Source organism: Ciona robusta, chromosome 6, assembly GCF_009617815.1.
Source record: "Ciona robusta chromosome 6, ASM961781v2".
Taxonomy (NCBI): domain Eukaryota; kingdom Metazoa; phylum Chordata; class Ascidiacea; order Phlebobranchia; family Cionidae; genus Ciona; species Ciona robusta.
In genome coordinates, this window is record NC_143240.1 from 4,799,028 (window position 1) to 4,814,824 (window position 15,797).

At 38.6% G+C, this 15,797-nt stretch overlaps 3 protein-coding genes across 3 annotated transcripts; all 3 read left to right on the forward strand.

Annotated features, from left to right (window-relative positions):
- The first annotated feature begins 94 nt into the window (after window positions 1–94).
- Window positions 95–7,759, forward strand: LOC149735207 (uncharacterized). Its single transcript, XM_089880080.1, has 28 exons — window positions 95–575; window positions 1,394–1,507; window positions 1,575–1,688; window positions 1,735–1,839; window positions 2,239–2,352; window positions 3,244–3,357; window positions 3,404–3,508; window positions 3,557–3,664; window positions 3,715–3,942; window positions 3,995–4,162; window positions 4,213–4,341; window positions 4,562–4,652; window positions 4,708–4,763; window positions 4,818–4,948; window positions 5,022–5,067; window positions 5,159–5,214; window positions 5,326–5,424; window positions 5,588–5,716; window positions 5,809–5,951; window positions 6,146–6,275; window positions 6,373–6,461; window positions 6,515–6,558; window positions 6,612–6,667; window positions 6,719–6,811; window positions 6,909–7,019; window positions 7,066–7,181; window positions 7,233–7,344; window positions 7,569–7,759. The coding sequence occupies exons 1-28, from the start codon at window positions 242–244 to the stop codon at window positions 7,638–7,640; spliced, it is 3,207 nt and encodes a 1,068-aa protein (XP_089736206.1). The 5' UTR covers window positions 95–241; the 3' UTR covers window positions 7,641–7,759.
- Window positions 7,760–7,908: 149 nt separating this feature from the next.
- Window positions 7,909–11,989, forward strand: LOC149735208 (glycosylated lysosomal membrane protein B-like). Its single transcript, XM_089880085.1, has 9 exons — window positions 7,909–8,119; window positions 8,422–8,508; window positions 8,760–8,948; window positions 9,191–9,313; window positions 9,539–9,714; window positions 9,821–10,010; window positions 10,253–10,337; window positions 10,417–10,546; window positions 11,458–11,989. The coding sequence occupies exons 1-9, from the start codon at window positions 8,057–8,059 to the stop codon at window positions 11,636–11,638; spliced, it is 1,224 nt and encodes a 407-aa protein (XP_089736211.1). The 5' UTR covers window positions 7,909–8,056; the 3' UTR covers window positions 11,639–11,989.
- A 248-nt stretch (window positions 11,990–12,237) lies between these two features.
- Window positions 12,238–15,795, forward strand: LOC149735209 (uncharacterized). Its single transcript, XM_089880084.1, has 11 exons — window positions 12,238–12,408; window positions 12,460–12,631; window positions 13,238–13,371; window positions 13,564–13,723; window positions 13,785–13,957; window positions 14,011–14,125; window positions 14,208–14,288; window positions 14,372–14,605; window positions 14,939–15,076; window positions 15,212–15,432; window positions 15,609–15,795. The coding sequence occupies exons 1-11, from the start codon at window positions 12,363–12,365 to the stop codon at window positions 15,635–15,637; spliced, it is 1,503 nt and encodes a 500-aa protein (XP_089736210.1). The 5' UTR covers window positions 12,238–12,362; the 3' UTR covers window positions 15,638–15,795.
- The last annotated feature ends 2 nt before the right edge of the window (window positions 15,796–15,797 follow it).

Here is a 15,797-nt window from a genome sequence, read left to right on the forward strand (position 1 = left end):
TCTCCTTGTTGATTGTTTCTGCTACAACACAACATGGTGAGATTTTACTTTAATTATTGTTGAATGTTTTAATGTTAATTATAATACGGTACCACCAGAAGCAACAGTCATCCATAGTGATTATGAATACACTCTCTACAACAAAGGACCAGCCGATCGTTTAAACTTTGATGATGCAAACCAAGTTTGTATTGATGGGGGCGGTACATTGGCTCAAATATTATCACAGGATGTTCAAAATATGATTAATGAGCAACTTGGTGGTTTGACTCTGGTTGAAGATGGTTGGGTTAAGGATTTTGATCGTGGTTATTGGGTTGGTGGGAAGTGTGGGGGTGGTGGGTGTTCTAACGATAATGGCAATGTTCAAGGTTGGGTGTGGTTGGATGGGACAAGTATAAGTTACGAGAACTGGTACGTTGGTGATGATTGTGGGTCATATGAACCAAACAGTAACACTGCTTCAAGCCGGACTCTTGTGTTTGCCTTTAATTCTTCTGGAAGTTGCAAAAATGTTTTTGGTAAATGGGGAGACGATGTTAAAGAAGATAAGAAGAACTGGATTTGTATGCGAGGTTTGTTGTAGATGTTTATTACAATGCAATATATGGGTACATGTGTAGAAATATGTTTATATGCAAACCTGTCAATATATCATTATTTAAACAGTAAGAATTAAACAATCAACTTTGGTAACTATATTTACATTGCAGAAGCCCCAACAGCAGTTAGCTTCAATGGATACGAATACACATTCTACAACCCAACCAATGCTAACAATCGTTTAAATTTTGGTGACGCAAACCAAGTTTGCATAAACGGGGGCGGTACATTGGCTCAAATAAAATCACAGGATGTTCAAAATATGATAACAAAGCAACTTAGTGAGACGGAAGATTCTATTGATGAAAATGCATGGGAGGGGGTTTGGTTGTTGGGTTATTGGGTTGGGGCTAAATGTGATGGGGAAACGATATATGGAAGTGGGGGGATGGTTCAGAACTTGATGATGGCTTTACCAACTGGTACACTGGTGAACCAAATGGGAATGATGCTGTTGGTGCTTATGTCTTTCCTGTTAGTGAAATTGCTGGACACCCTGGTACATTGGGTAAATGGGGCGATGATTTAAGAACAAACAAGAAAAACTACATCTGTCAATCAAGTAAGTCTATTGTTGTGTCATCAAAACTATTATCACAATTCTTCAACCCAGAGCCATGTATTTGGAATCCTTGTGTAAATGGTGGGCAGTGTGTAAGTTCAGGCCATGATTATTCCTGTAAATGTTTGGCTGGTTATGATGGAACTCATTGTGAGAATGGTATGTAGGACTTGTGTTGTAGTATAGTGGTAAGGGGTTAAGGGGTTTGGCTATAACTGTTTTCTACAGACATAGACGACTGTGCCTCAACGCCTTGTCTTAATGGTGGGACCTGCACAGATGGGTTGGCTAGTTACACTTGTGCATGTGTTAATGGGTATACAGGAGCTGACTGTTCAACAAGTAACTTACTTTTTCATTTTCCATTTTAACTGTTTACCTAGCATAGTATTAAACCTTTTTTTTACAGACATAGACGACTGTGCCTCAACGCCCTGCATGAATGGTGGTACCTGCACAGATGGGGTGGCTAGTTTCACTTGTGCATGTGTTAATGGATATATTGGTGATATATGCGAGACAGGTAAATATATTTATGTGTTGGAATCATTGTTAACACTTGATGTTAGATCTATGCCAACCCAACCCATGCAACCATGGAACATGTAACCACGCACCTGCTGGATACCAATGTAATTGTGATGCTGGGTATACAGGGACCAACTGTGAGACAGGTGATTGGTTTGGACTTTTTCCATCTTGCCTATTTATTTAGTACTTAGTAGAGCATTAAACTGTCTGGCGCCGTGGCATAGTGGTTAGCACGCCTGCCTCCAACCCCAAGGTAATGAGTTCAAGGCTGTTCACAGCTACCATTGTTGGCGTATGTGTCCTTGGGCAAGACACTTAACGGCAATTGCTCCAACCCAGTGGTCACTAATGGGTTGTCCAAATTATCAGCCATACATTAAAAAAATCTCAAAAAACAATCACACACAAAGTTACATACGCGGTAACTTGTAAGCTTGCACAAGGTGTAAGAAACAGAACACCCGTGTTATATTGACTGTCGTTTTTTCAGCCACGCGAGGATAAACAAGTTACATACATTCATTCATATTCGTTTTTTGCAGACATAGACGACTGTGCCTCAACGCCTTGTCTTAATGGTGGGACCTGCACAGATGGGGTGGCTAGTTTCACTTGTGCATGTGTTAATGGGTATACAGGAGCTGACTGTTCAACAAGTAACTTACTTTTTACAACAATACTTTTAAACTTTTTTGCAGCAGCCCTAATATTAAAACGAAACTAATAGCAAAGCTTTTTCGACCCCAAATTATGTATAACTACCTGAGCATTGCAAGCATAAAGTAAGCTTTCGTGTAAAAATTGGATTTGTTTTTTGTTTTAAAAATTTTATGGATCCCTATAAGAACAGAATTAGTTTAGAGATCCCTTAACAGCAATAACCATGTTTGAGTTGGTTTATCTTTTTTTGAATGATTTTGACTTTTTTGAATTTTTTGAATGATTTGGATTTTGAATGATTTTGGCGGGATATACCTTTCGTCTAATATGCAGGACTGTGGGATAGCTCAGGTGACTTTCGTTATCCTATATGTAACTCGAACCTTGGTACAAATGCCTAGACTATTACATTTTTCTTCTTATACACCAGATACACATGGTGTATTCATACACCTCATGCTCACTGTCGAGGTATAACATGGGTGTCTTCTTATACACCAGACACACATGGTGTATTCATACACCTCGTGCTCACTGTCGAGTTATAACATGGGTGTCTTCTTATACACCAGACACACATGGTGCATTCATACACCCCATGCTCACAGCTCACTGTTGAGTTATAACTATGTGTCTTCTTATACACCAGACACACATGGTGTATTCATACACCTCGTGCTCACTGTCGAGTTATAACATGGGTGTCTTATACACCAGACACACATGGTGCATTCATACACCCCATGCTTACTGTCGAGTTATGACATAGGTGTTTTCTTATACAACCAACTCAAACATATGAAGATAAGTTGTTATTGACTATGGCTGCTAAACTTTGTATGAATGTTTAGAAATTTGTGATTTATTATTAAGCTGTTTATTTGCAGACATGGGTATATGTGTCCCAAACCCCTGCATGCATGGTGGGACCTGCACAGATGCAGTAAATGGTTTCACTTGTGCATGTGTTAATGGATATATTGGTGATATATGCGAGACAGGTAAATATATTTATGTGTTGGAATCATTGTTAACACTCGATGTTAGATCTATGCCAACCCAACCCATGCAACCATGGAACATGTAACCACGCATCTACTGGATATCAATGTATTTGCCAAGATGGATATGTTGGTGATCATTGTGAAACAGGTTACAATTATTAGTTTGTTTGTTCTTGTTTAACCAAGTTATGAACAGATCTGTGCGAACCCAACCCATGTAATAACAGTGGTAGTTGTGTGAGGGCTGTTGGGAGTTTTACTTGCGATTGTCAACCAGCTTTCATGGGACAACTTTGTGCAGAAGGTTTGTTTTCATTTCCAACAATCACATTATCTTAGTTGTCGATGTTTCAGCGAAATTTGAAGAAAATGATTTGAATGAAAACCTTCTTCATATAAATTATCAAGCCAGCAGTTTGTCATCGTTTTCCAAATCAAGCGATCTGTGTGAATTAAACAAACAAGCGGGGCTTGTTATTATAAAAGATTTAGAAACACAACAAGTTATTGAAAAGCAAACAAGTTCAATGTATAATGGTGAGGGGGTGCAACTGTGGATCGGAGCCAAGAAAACAAACGATGGTAAAATAATAAGAAGTTGGTTTTGTTTGAAAATTGTTGTCGTTGGTTCCAGGTTGGTTCTGGTTGGATGGAAGTCACATGACCTTCCAATACTGGAGCGAAACAGGAAGTGATGTCATAGGGAGTTGTTTGAAGATGATCAGCCAATCAGGAAGCGAGGAATTACGATGGCTTCCCGGGGATTGTGATGAAACAATGGGTTATATTTGTGAACAACCAAGTATTTGTTTAAATGTTTGTTTATTTAAGTTATTAAATATAAAATGTTAGTAAACCTTGTTGATCCTTGTGGACTGGTTGAATGTTACAACAGTGGGACTTGCACAAGTAGTGGGGCTCATTATCATTGTCATTGTGTGGAGGGATATAAAGGGGAGGATTGCGCAACAAAAATATCAGGTATTTACTTCATAATCATACTTGTGATGTCATAATCATACTTGTGATGTCATAATGCATACTTGTGACATCGTAATCATACTTGTGATGTCATAATCATTCTTGTGATGTCATATTCATACTTGTGACATCGTAATAATACTTGTGACATCATAATCATACTTGTGACATCATAATCATACTTGTGACATCATAATACATTAACATGATGTAACAATAGATTCATCACAATCAACCATTATTATCGCGTTGAGTTGCGTTATTGGATTTCTATTGTTGGTTGTTGTGGCAATAGTGATACACATTATAAGGTAAACAGTGTTGCCAGGTAAATGTTTCAGTGTTTCCAGTTTATTTTTTCCACAGGAGGCAACCTGTTGTTGATAAAAATGTTGGTCAACACTGCAACAAAGCATTTAAAGGTGACAAAAATAAAATTTAAGTTTCGTTAAATTAATTCAAACTTTCGCCACTAGATGATGCTGTGTACGAACATATTGAAGATGTCTATGTTGGTTATAATATCGAGAAAAACAAACTTTTAGAGCGATTCGAAAATCTAAGTTCCAATTCAAATGTTGGATTTGTTATACAGTTCGCTGAGATGGTATTTCTATTAAATTATTGTTATTTCTATTTATTTGATGTCATTTTATTTTTTATTTGAATTTATATTCCAGGCAAAGGAATTGGATTTTACGAGTAGAATTCGATCCAACAATATTTGTAAGTTGTTTATTTTGTGTTTTGTTTCACTTTCATGTTTACCGAACCAGGGTTGGTGAGCAAACCATTGAACCCGATGTTTGTTTTACAGTCAAGATACCGAGCGAGGCAACAGAGGGGGCGTATGTAAATGAGGGAAATCCCCAGGTAAATGGGGTAACTGTAACCCTAAATAATTACTTTTCACCTGTGGTAAAATGAGGCCAAATTCTTGCCATAATTTTCAACAAAAATTTTTCCTCCAATTTATCCTCGCAGGTTTTTATCGCGAGTCGCGTCGATTGTTCGAAGTTATGGAATTTGATTATGACGCAACAATGCTGGGTGGTTGTTGGGTTTCCGGAAACAAACAATCAGGTCATTATGATGTCATAATAAAGTAATCGTGGCTATTAAACGTAGAAATAACATAAATACTTTACTTTATTGGAAAAAGGCTGTTCTGGTGAAAAAAGTTGAATAAATTTAAATATTTAACTTAAAGATTTATTTTTAATATTGAATTATTCTTGTTTTTTAGTTTTACCCCGACGTGAAAGTTTGTGCAACGTACGGGAACGTCAAAGTTTTGACAAACAAGAAAAAAAGTTTCAAATATTTTTCCATAGTTGAAATTGAAGCTTCGAACCAAACGACTCACTATGAAAGTGTAAGTTGGTTTGTTTATTATAATTATTTGTTTGTTTATTCTAATTATTTAAAAGTTGGTTTGTTTATTAAAACTATTAATTTTTATTCCAGGTTTCTCGGAAAATAAAGTTGTTTGAATTCAACAATTGGTCCGATTGTGATGTCATCAATAGTAGCTTTGTTTGGTTCGTGAACAAAGTTTCGGAAAGTTTGTCAAAAGTTTCCGATGGTTCGTCGGTGATTGTTTACGGAAGGTTGGTAACAATCGGATTGATTATGACATCACAATGTTATGTTGGGTTTAGCAGCCACATTTTTATTGATACTTTAGCTCAAGTAGTTTTTACTAATAGCTTTTTTTAACGACTCTTGTTTTGCTGCTAATTAATTAATTTAATCTTCGCTATCAAATTTATTTTCATTCATTATGACATCACAATACTTTCAGTAACTCACCAACTTCATTGTTCGTCGCGTATCAACGACTAACCCGATGTTTAAAACACCAAAACCAAATCAACATTTTTCAACAAGTTGCTCAACTCAGAAAACTAAATGTTTCGTTCTTCGCTAACCTGGTATGTTATTTCTATGTTTGGATAAATATCTTGTTTTTATGTTTGGATATCTATGTTATTTCTATGTTTGCATATTCACCAGTGTTTCACATTTCAGGAATGCTACATCTTACTCCACCAACTATTAGTTGAACACCAACATCTCGGCAACACTGACTTAAGTTTATTGGAAGTTAAGGAATCCAGGTCCCGACGTTAATTCACTAAATTAATTCGTTAACTCGTTATTTACATTCTAGGTCACCCAGGGTTCGACGGGAATTTGAATTCCTCCAAAAGATGGGTAACTATGGTGACCATTGTTACGTAACAATCACTTTTATCAATGTTTTTCAGTGAGACATGAAATTCATGGATCAGTGACTTTGAGCAGTGATTGTGGAACAACATTGGTGATTATGACATCATAATCAACACATGATACAATGTTTCTATGTTCACAGGTGTTCGTCAACCCTGTGGAAAAAGTTGAAACATTTTGGACGAAAATTTTTGTTGAAAACCTGGATTTGATTATTAGTTGTGACAAAACAAAGGTTGGTTGTGATGTCATCAATCTTATTATACTGTCATATTACCAACCATATTATGATGTCATATGGTCATCAACCTTACTGTGATGTCATAATGCAGAGTTTACGAGATCTTGGATTTACTGATAGATTAAACTTAAGTTTCGGGGAAATGTCGTTGGAATTGAAACATGACGCAACTTCAGTGGAAATAAGGAGGAATGATTCCAAGGTAGTTTAACAACTTAGTTGTGCTAGTTTAACCAAAGTATGTTTAGCACACAGTTGCGTTGAAATATTTGGGAACAACACGCAGCATTGAGGATTTGATTTCAACTTCAAATAATTTCCGACGATTTTGTCAAAAAGTAACGAGGGTTGTCGTGGTTAACAGGTGATTACATCATAATGTGGTGATTATGATGTCATAATGGTTTGTTTATAGTTGGGAAAGTGTAACAATGGTGGCATTGTCTCAACTTATTGAAAGAATCGAATCCGAATCAAAATTTGACGTTTTCCGTGTCGTACGAGATCTGGGGTTGAAGGTCACAATGGTAGGCTGTGTGATGTCATAATGTGTGTGTATCATAATGTGTGTGATGTCATAATGTGTGATGTCATAATGTGTGATGTCATAATGTGTGATTTCATAATGTGTGATGCCATAATGTGTGTGATGCCATAATGTGTGTGATGTCATAATGTGTGATGTCATAACGTGTGATGTCATAACGTGTGATGTCATAATGTGTAACGTCATGATGTATTCTTTATCCAGGAACAATACGAGTTACTTTACAAGTGTTTGTTGCATCATGGATCGGATCTATACGCCAACACTACTTGTTGATTCCATTATAATGCAATATTAACCATTGTTGGTGTTGTTATGACGTAAAAATCACTTGTTATGATTTTAATTGTTGTTTGAACTATCTTTGTTACGCGATAATACAATTATTTACTGTATTTTACGTCACAACCATCAAACAATGCGTATAAGGTGCGAGACAAACACGTGATGTTACGACACAATCGACCATTGTCAGCAATTCTGCAATATTATTGTGACATCATAATTAATTTTGTTACATCAGTGAATAAGCATTATGACGTAAAACAAGGGCATATTTTATAGAACAGGATCAATTATTACGTCATAATTCAAATAGTTTACGTTACGGCTGAGTGATTTCTAATGAAAACTCTCTTATTATTGTTACGTCATAATGTCCTGTGTTCTAAACTAGTATACCGCGGTTTAAGATGAAACCGCGACAAATATTTCTTTGTTTTGTTTTAGTTTTTATCGAATTTGTTCTTTGCAAGGTAAGTGTTACGTCACAATTTACTCATTGTTTGATAGTTTTAGAATAAAGTAAGGGGAAGCCCCATGTTAATTATTTTTAAATTGCCATAATATGCTGTAGTGACAGTATAACATGGTGCTTATGTTGTTTAACTGGTGGATAATATGTTATATATCGGTGTTGGTGCATAATATGTATATCCAGTGTTACCTGCTAACTAATAAACAGTAACCACCCCCTTAGAACCCTAACTACCAACTTGTACCGAAGAATTCTTCACGAGTATAAACACTTATGTTGTGATAATATTAATTCCCCCAGATCCACATAACGTACAACCCAGGATGCGAACCACACGTTTGTAATTCATCGCTTGTTAACGTTATTTACGTTCGTGCCGATGTTCAGGTAAATAATGTTTGGATGAAATGTGCTAAGGGTATCTATCCATAAATGAAGCTGTTCCCGACGTTTTCATGCATAGCGTGTTTTTAACAAGCGACGTTTTGTAGCTAATCCCCTTCTCTTCGTTGTTTTATTTAAACTGATCTTTGCTATCGTATTCAAAGCGATAAATTTATAAGCATAAATTATATTAAAGTTTTGCAGTAATTGAGTAATATGTCAAGAAGTTAACCCTTGTAACCCTCCCTACCCAGAACACAACATTCCATTACATATGGTCCACCATCAACACGTCCCCCCCAACCTTACTATTTCTACAAACACCACCAACATCAACGTTGAAAGTTGATTGGCCACGATTGTTGTCGACCAACGTATCCATCGTTCGTGGTAGTGTAGCACTAGAGGGAGCTGTTAGTTCCGCTGCTATTGTGTTTAATGAGGTAATAATGTGTGTTGATGATGTCATAAATCATAATGTGTTATAGTTTTGTTAGGTTCAGCATCCACGATTTTATTGACTAGGTAGTTTTTATCCGTAGTGTGTTTTAACAACTGTCGTATTGGCATTATTTGTGGGGTCGTGTATTGTAACAGCTCACTGGTTGTTTTGGTTACTCTGAAGTTTTGCTATCCTATTTAAAGAGATAAATGTTTAGTTTATGTATATTACGTTATATTGTAGTTAAAGGAATATAATGACACGTTGGACACAGCGGATCCGAACGACCCAAAGATCATTCGTGCCATTCCACTTGGCACACTCCAGTGGAAGTTTGATGTGGTTGACGACCAAGTTGTTATGACGGTATGATGACATGACTGACCACTTGGTTGGAGCAATTGTTCTTAAGGACACATACGCCCACAATGGTAGCAGCATTGAGCTTGACCCCTAAACCTCTGGGCTAGCTCACTGAGCCACGGGGTCGTAATCATTGGCTTCATAAAATATTAACAATTGATAAATAAGTCACACAATACAGTTGTTTAAGTGTTATTTTTATTATTATGGTTCACCCAACACACACAGGGCCGAAGCAACACCACCCACCCAACTTTCACCACAAACTCCACGTTCACCATCAAGTTCCTCCCTGAGGCAACTGACGGCCAACAACCCACTCCCCCCCATATGTTCTACAACCCATTGTCTTCCATTGTTGATGTCACTATTGATGGTGTCATACCTTCAGCTCCTACATCGAGGTTAATGGTATTTCTATGTTTGCTAATGTTGTTTCTACGTTTTAAATATGTTGTTTCTATGTTTTAAATATGTTATTTCTATGTTTGTTAATGTCCGAACAATCAGGTTCCTCGTATCGGCCATCGTGATGAACCATCTCACCCCCCCTAGTAACCCCACGCCAACCGTCGTTTCTACCACACGATGGACAATCGATGATGAGCACGCACCATCTGTGTTTACTACGACACAGTTGCTATGGAAACTAAACAACCAATCAGAAGCCCTCGTTCAGCAATATTGGCAATGGAGGACTGTGAGTGGCTGAATGTTTTTCTGTATGGCTGATAATTTGGAAAACCCATTAGTGACCACCGGTTTGGAGCAATTACTGTTTAACGTTCTTGCCCAAGGACACGTACGTCCACAATGGTAGCAACGACGAGCTAGCAGATTTAACGATAGTCGTTTGTTGCTAATTCCTCTCTCTTCTATTGTTTTAATTAGTTAAGTTTTCACTTTCGTATTCGAACATAAAGATAACATACTTATGTTCAGGTTTGCTACACCAGCGAGAATAGAAATCATATACATTCTACCGACACACGAATAACTAAGCTGGCTTCGTTTAATCAAACTCAAGGTTTGTAGTAATACTGTTTCTATGGTTTATATATAATATCTATGTTGTTCCTATGGTTTATATATGATATCTATGTTAGACCTCATCATCCCGGTATTATCCGGATATTTTGACGAAGTTTCCACAAAATCTTTGAAACGCGAAAGTTTTTCGATCTCGTTCGGGAAGAGCGGAGACGGGTTCTACAACGCAAGCAAATTTATCACTTGGTGGGTGTTGGGGTAGTGGGTGTTGGGGTAGTGGGTGTTGGGGTAGTGGGTGTTGGGGTAATGGGTGTTGGGGTAATGGGTGTTGGGGTAATGGGTGTTGGGGTAATGGGTGTTGGGGTTATGGGTGTTGGGGTAATGGGTGTTGGGGTAATGGGTGTTGGGGTAATGGGTGTTGGGGTAATGGGTGTTGGGGTAATGGGTGTTGGGGTAATGGGTGTTGGGGTTATGGGTGTTGGGGTAATGGGTGTTGGGGTAATGGGTGTTGGGGTAATGGGCGTTGGGGTAATGGGTGTTGGGGTAATGGGTGTTGGGGTAATGGGTGTTGGGGTAATGGGTGTTGGGGTAATGGGTGTTGGGGTAATGGGCGTTGGGGTACTGGGTGTTGGGGTAATGGGTGTTGGGGTTATGGGTGTTGGGGTAATGGGTGTTGGGGTAATGGGTGTTGGGGTAATGGGTGTTGGGGTACTGGGTGTTGGGGTAATGGGTGTTGGGGTAATGGGCGTTGGGGTAATGGGTGAGGTGTTTATATTTTATATATGTTGATTATGTAACCCGTGTAACTTTGTTCTTAACTTAGTCCACAACTAATGTTAAATATGGGTGAGGTCTTCAACACCTCGTACTAAGCAATGCCATCCCACGACTTATGTCTCAATTAATGTCACGTTTAAATAATAAGGTGTTGAATAAACAATATATGGGTGAGGTCCTTGTAACCTGGGATTTAGTTGGCGGTGGTGATTCATTGTTATAAACAATAAAGTGTTTATTATGCGACACCAGGCCTACTTATACACATCATTCATGTGCCAATATTGCCCCATGCTCCTGATACTCCTATGTTTATAAACAATAGTTGATTGTTAGTGATAAATATTCATTGTTGATTAAACAATGGTCCATTGTTCCAGGTCGTCGCTGGTTGGGTTTGGTGCGCCACCGAGTGACAACTTCTCCATCACGATTATTTCTGTGTTAATTGTCGGGGTTGGGTTGCCCGTCGTTATTTTGTTGTTGGGGGGCGTTTATCTGGGTGTACGTAGGGTTAGGGGGGTTACAGGGGTTAAGGGGGGGTATCAGAGGATAAAGTGACGGAAACACCTCTTAAAGTTTATCGAACAATACCTCTTATTGGATACAAAACACTGTCTGTGATGTAATAATAAATGTTGAAACTTGGTTATGACATCACAGTGCTCTATTGTGACTACAAAGGTTTTCAACTTAATTATTCGTCATAATGGAGGGTTATTCGTAATAATGGGAAGTGTTATGTCATAATTATGTCGTCATAATTGAGATAGTCATTCTAATAATCAACTCATCACAATCAGCATTGTTATGAACAATCGGCACTGTGACATTGCAGTTTATGATATTATCGCATTATTTCGTAACAATGGTCGCCTTTATCACGTCATTAAATCACACTTATCAATATGACATCATAATGGATTGGTTTCGGTTGTCAATCAGGTGATTGTTGTCTATTGTTACGTCACAATCGGTCGATTGTTGAAGCGGATATATCTTGGACGTCATACGTGTTACTATTCTACAGGTATTGTATTATGACGTCATAATGTATAGTGTTTGGTAACAAACGAAGTTCGAACACGTGACTCGGGTGATTGTGACGTCATTCGGGATCTGGAATTAAAATCCATTGTTACGTCATAAGTCCCAATCATTAAAATATTCCAGAGTTTGTTCGAAGAAGGATCGACGTAGAAGCCTCGAGCGGTGAAGAAGAAGGGAAGCTTCGACGTCGGTGGATTGTGATGTCACAATCATTTATTGTTGGAAGTTCTACAAGATGGTTCAAGTTACCATGGTTACCATCGTCGTCATCGCGTTGTTAGGTGGGTTGGTGTGGGAGGTTGTGACGTAATAATGATGATAATGTATTACAGGTGTAGCGCAAGCTAGTACGTCATCAGCTATGACGTCAACAGTACGTAGGAGTGGACTGGACTTCCGGTTGGGGAAATGTAGCGCGGATGATTATTACGTCAGAATTCATCTTTGTTCGAAATCTTTTTACGAAACAGTCCGCCGTAATGGCGTCGTCGCGCCGAACTGCAGGTGACGTCATAATTAATAATAATCGAACAATTGGATCGAGTTATTTCTGGAACTTGTTTATTTGTTCGTGATTGTGATAAAATAGACGACGTTGACGTCACAATGCCGGGTATTTTCTCCGATTGTTTAAAAGTAATTTTCGAATATTTCTATTGTTTCAAACAATCGGTATTCTAGTAAATATAATTTTCATTGTTTCTGCATTATGACGTCACATATTGACAACGACGAACAATAGCTTGAGGCGTAATAGATGAAATCGCGTTCTTATTGGGGATTATTCATTGTTCACTATTGTGACGTCACATTAACCATTATCACGTCATTATTAAATAATTGTTTTCGTTTCTCGATGATTGCACCTGTATATGACGTCATAGAGCCACGTTGTTGCAGAACAATAGCGTCGATTATTTATATTTTATCTTCAACAAAGACCATTGTTAGTCTAACACGTTTGTTTGTTGACGCAACAATCGCTTCGCTCTTAACGCGATGGATTAGTGCAGTGTTGCACAACCGCAGTGTTGCCGAGTAATGTTTGAATATATGTCACAATGTATAAATATTATGACGTAACCATCTAATACTAAATATTGACCACAGCACCAAATACTCCACACTGCGGGGTTGTATGTTGGATGTTTATGATGATTGTTTGAACGGAACTTTGTTCAACGTGTTGTTGGGAAGATCGGGTGTAAGGGAACAAGCAAGAAACAACTATTTAGCGTTCCTCGGTGAGTATGTGACGTCATACATGGTGACGTAAAATGTGCCGTGGGTTTAACAGCCATGTTTTTATTTGACTTTTTCCTCGAGTAGTTTTTACTTACAGCGTGTTTAACGACTGTCGTTTTGCTGCTAATTTCCTTCTCTTCGTTGTTTTAGTTAGTTCGCTACCGTATTGTGATTAACATTACATTACGCAGGTGATGAAAGGTACTGGTGTACTGAGGGTGGGCTGGGCGTACCAAGATACATACACGCTGGTACAAACTGCAACCCTGTATACGCTCACATCACCAAGGATTGTGTGAGGAACTATCAACGATTCTTTAACTCAAGATCTACATACACTAGGCTGTGTTGGTGGGTATGACGTCATGGTGGTGACGTCATGGATGCAATAATGACGTATTATTTAATACAGGGAATACCACCGAGGGAAGACGTGTCTTCTACAGAACGCGATCAACCATTGTTCGTTCACAACAATCCCATTGTCACAGATGATGCAAATGATTGTTGACGTCACATTCGATTATCAACCTTATTGTAGAACACGCGTCGATGTCGCAACTTATGATCAGATGCTACATAGACGTGAGTATGACGTCATAATGTATCATTTTGTTATAATGATTATGACGTCACAGAGACGTGTCCACCACGAGCGCATGCTGACGTCATATTCGCCGTTGACGTCAGTTCCGGTACAAGCGACGCGGAATTTCAATCGATGAAAGAAGCCATCCGCGATATCGCGAAAAAGTAAGTATGACGTCATAATGGTACCACATAGCACGTGGTAGACAATGATCGATTGTGACGTAACAATGGTGATTCATCATAGATTGGACTTCGGGATGTCTGGGATAAGAATCGGTTTCGCGCAATTTCATGAACGGACAAAGGTTTCTATCAGGCTTAACAGGTACGTGTGTTACGTCATCGATGTAACTGTCTTTGTGTGACGTTATTATGTGATGTCATCATTAATTATGACGTCACACCTAGGTATCCGAACCTTCGAAGTTTCCAGAGAGGTTTGAATCGAACTCGACGAATCTACACGTTACGTCATCAACGTCACACCGGAAGTGCGTTGCGCTATCTAGCGGACAATATATTCGACCTTGAGAGCAACCGATCGGTGATACGCCCCTTTCACACCCCTCTGTGTGTTGTTATGACGACAGGAGCTAGTGATGACGTCACGGAGGCGGAAGCCGTGAGGACGCTCGTGGAAAGGTGGGGTCGTGTGTTGTAACATCTTACTGGAAGCTTGTTTGTTCCACAACTATTGATAATATATTGCACATGACATGTAGAACGCCTCTAACAAGAAGGTTATGGATTCAGTGCTCGGCGCTGCTACCATTCTTTACAACACCTCGGCCATTGGACGTATGTGGCCTTGGGCAAGACACTTAACTTGCTACCATTGTGGGCGTATGTATCCTTGGGCAAGACCCTTAACGGCAATTTCTCCAACCCAGTAGTCACTTGGAGATTATATTATAACATATATCAGGTCGTTAATATAAAGATATTATATTATAACATTGAAACTTTATCTAACAGAAACGTGCACGTAGTTCGCATGGGGCCTCATTATTCAAACAACAATGCTGATAGTGATGTCACAATGACGGTTGATGACACATTGAACTTCACGTCATCATGTGGGGATGTGGTTGAGGAAGTTTGTTTCGCTGAAAGGTTGGTTGGTCGTAATATAGGTGTTCAATGTATGGGCTACACCTCATATTAGTTTTAACATGGGTGTTCAATGTATAACATAGGATACACCTCATATTAGTTCCTATAGATGCTAACATTATAATATCCATACAGATTATACCGCGACAGTATACGCAGCACCCCCAGTCAAGCAACAACATCAGCACCCATGGATTTTCTCAACAGAATCCTCAGCCTTGGAAGTCAAGCCCACCTCCCCCTACTATGGCAACCCCAGCCCCTCATATTCCATCCCTTCAGTATTTCATCGGTGCAGGAGGACGCTAGAGGGGTTGGCACGGGGTTCAACATATCCGAGTTTGCTCCCCTGCAAGGTGGGTGTTTATATGTGATCTCTATGTTTATATGTGATCTCTATGTTGGAAGATTTATTTAATTTCTATGTTTGTTTATGTATGATATTTGTACACGAAGATGTTTTTAGAGATGTATTTATACTCATGATATACCATAATATTATTCATTTTAACATGTTGGCGTTTTATTCCAGAGCGCGTACCCGAATCTTTTCCTCACTGAAAACTATTTTTTACCTCTTTGTTGAAAAGTACGATGGGAATTCCCCTCAGAGAGCGGCAATTATGATGTCATAGTTGCATGCCATAGAAATAATATTTATTTGTCATTTTTCTTTTTGTTTCGTTATTGTGATGTCATACTAACACGTTGTTGATATTTA

Coding starts and splice junctions, on each gene's coding strand:
- LOC149735207 (XM_089880080.1), top strand. CDS start 242: ATGATTAATGAGCAACTTGGTGGTTTGACTCTGGTTGAAGATGGTTGG. Junction 4,342..4,561: donor TTGCGCAACAAAAATATCAG/GTATTTACTTCA, acceptor ATGTAACAATAG/ATTCATCACAATCAACCATT. Junction 5,425..5,587: donor TTCCGGAAACAAACAATCAG/GTCATTATGATG, acceptor CTTGTTTTTTAG/TTTTACCCCGACGTGAAAGT.
- LOC149735208 (XM_089880085.1), top strand. CDS start 8,057: ATGAAACCGCGACAAATATTTCTTTGTTTTGTTTTAGTTTTTATCGAA. Junction 8,509..8,759: donor ACGTTCGTGCCGATGTTCAG/GTAAATAATGTT, acceptor CTCCCTACCCAG/AACACAACATTCCATTACAT. Junction 9,314..9,538: donor ACGACCAAGTTGTTATGACG/GTATGATGACAT, acceptor CAACACACACAG/GGCCGAAGCAACACCACCCA.
- LOC149735209 (XM_089880084.1), top strand. CDS start 12,363: ATGGTTCAAGTTACCATGGTTACCATCGTCGTCATCGCGTTGTTAG. Junction 13,724..13,784: donor ACATACACTAGGCTGTGTTG/GTGGGTATGACG, acceptor TATTTAATACAG/GGAATACCACCGAGGGAAGA. Junction 13,958..14,010: donor TGATCAGATGCTACATAGAC/GTGAGTATGACG, acceptor ATGACGTCACAG/AGACGTGTCCACCACGAGCG.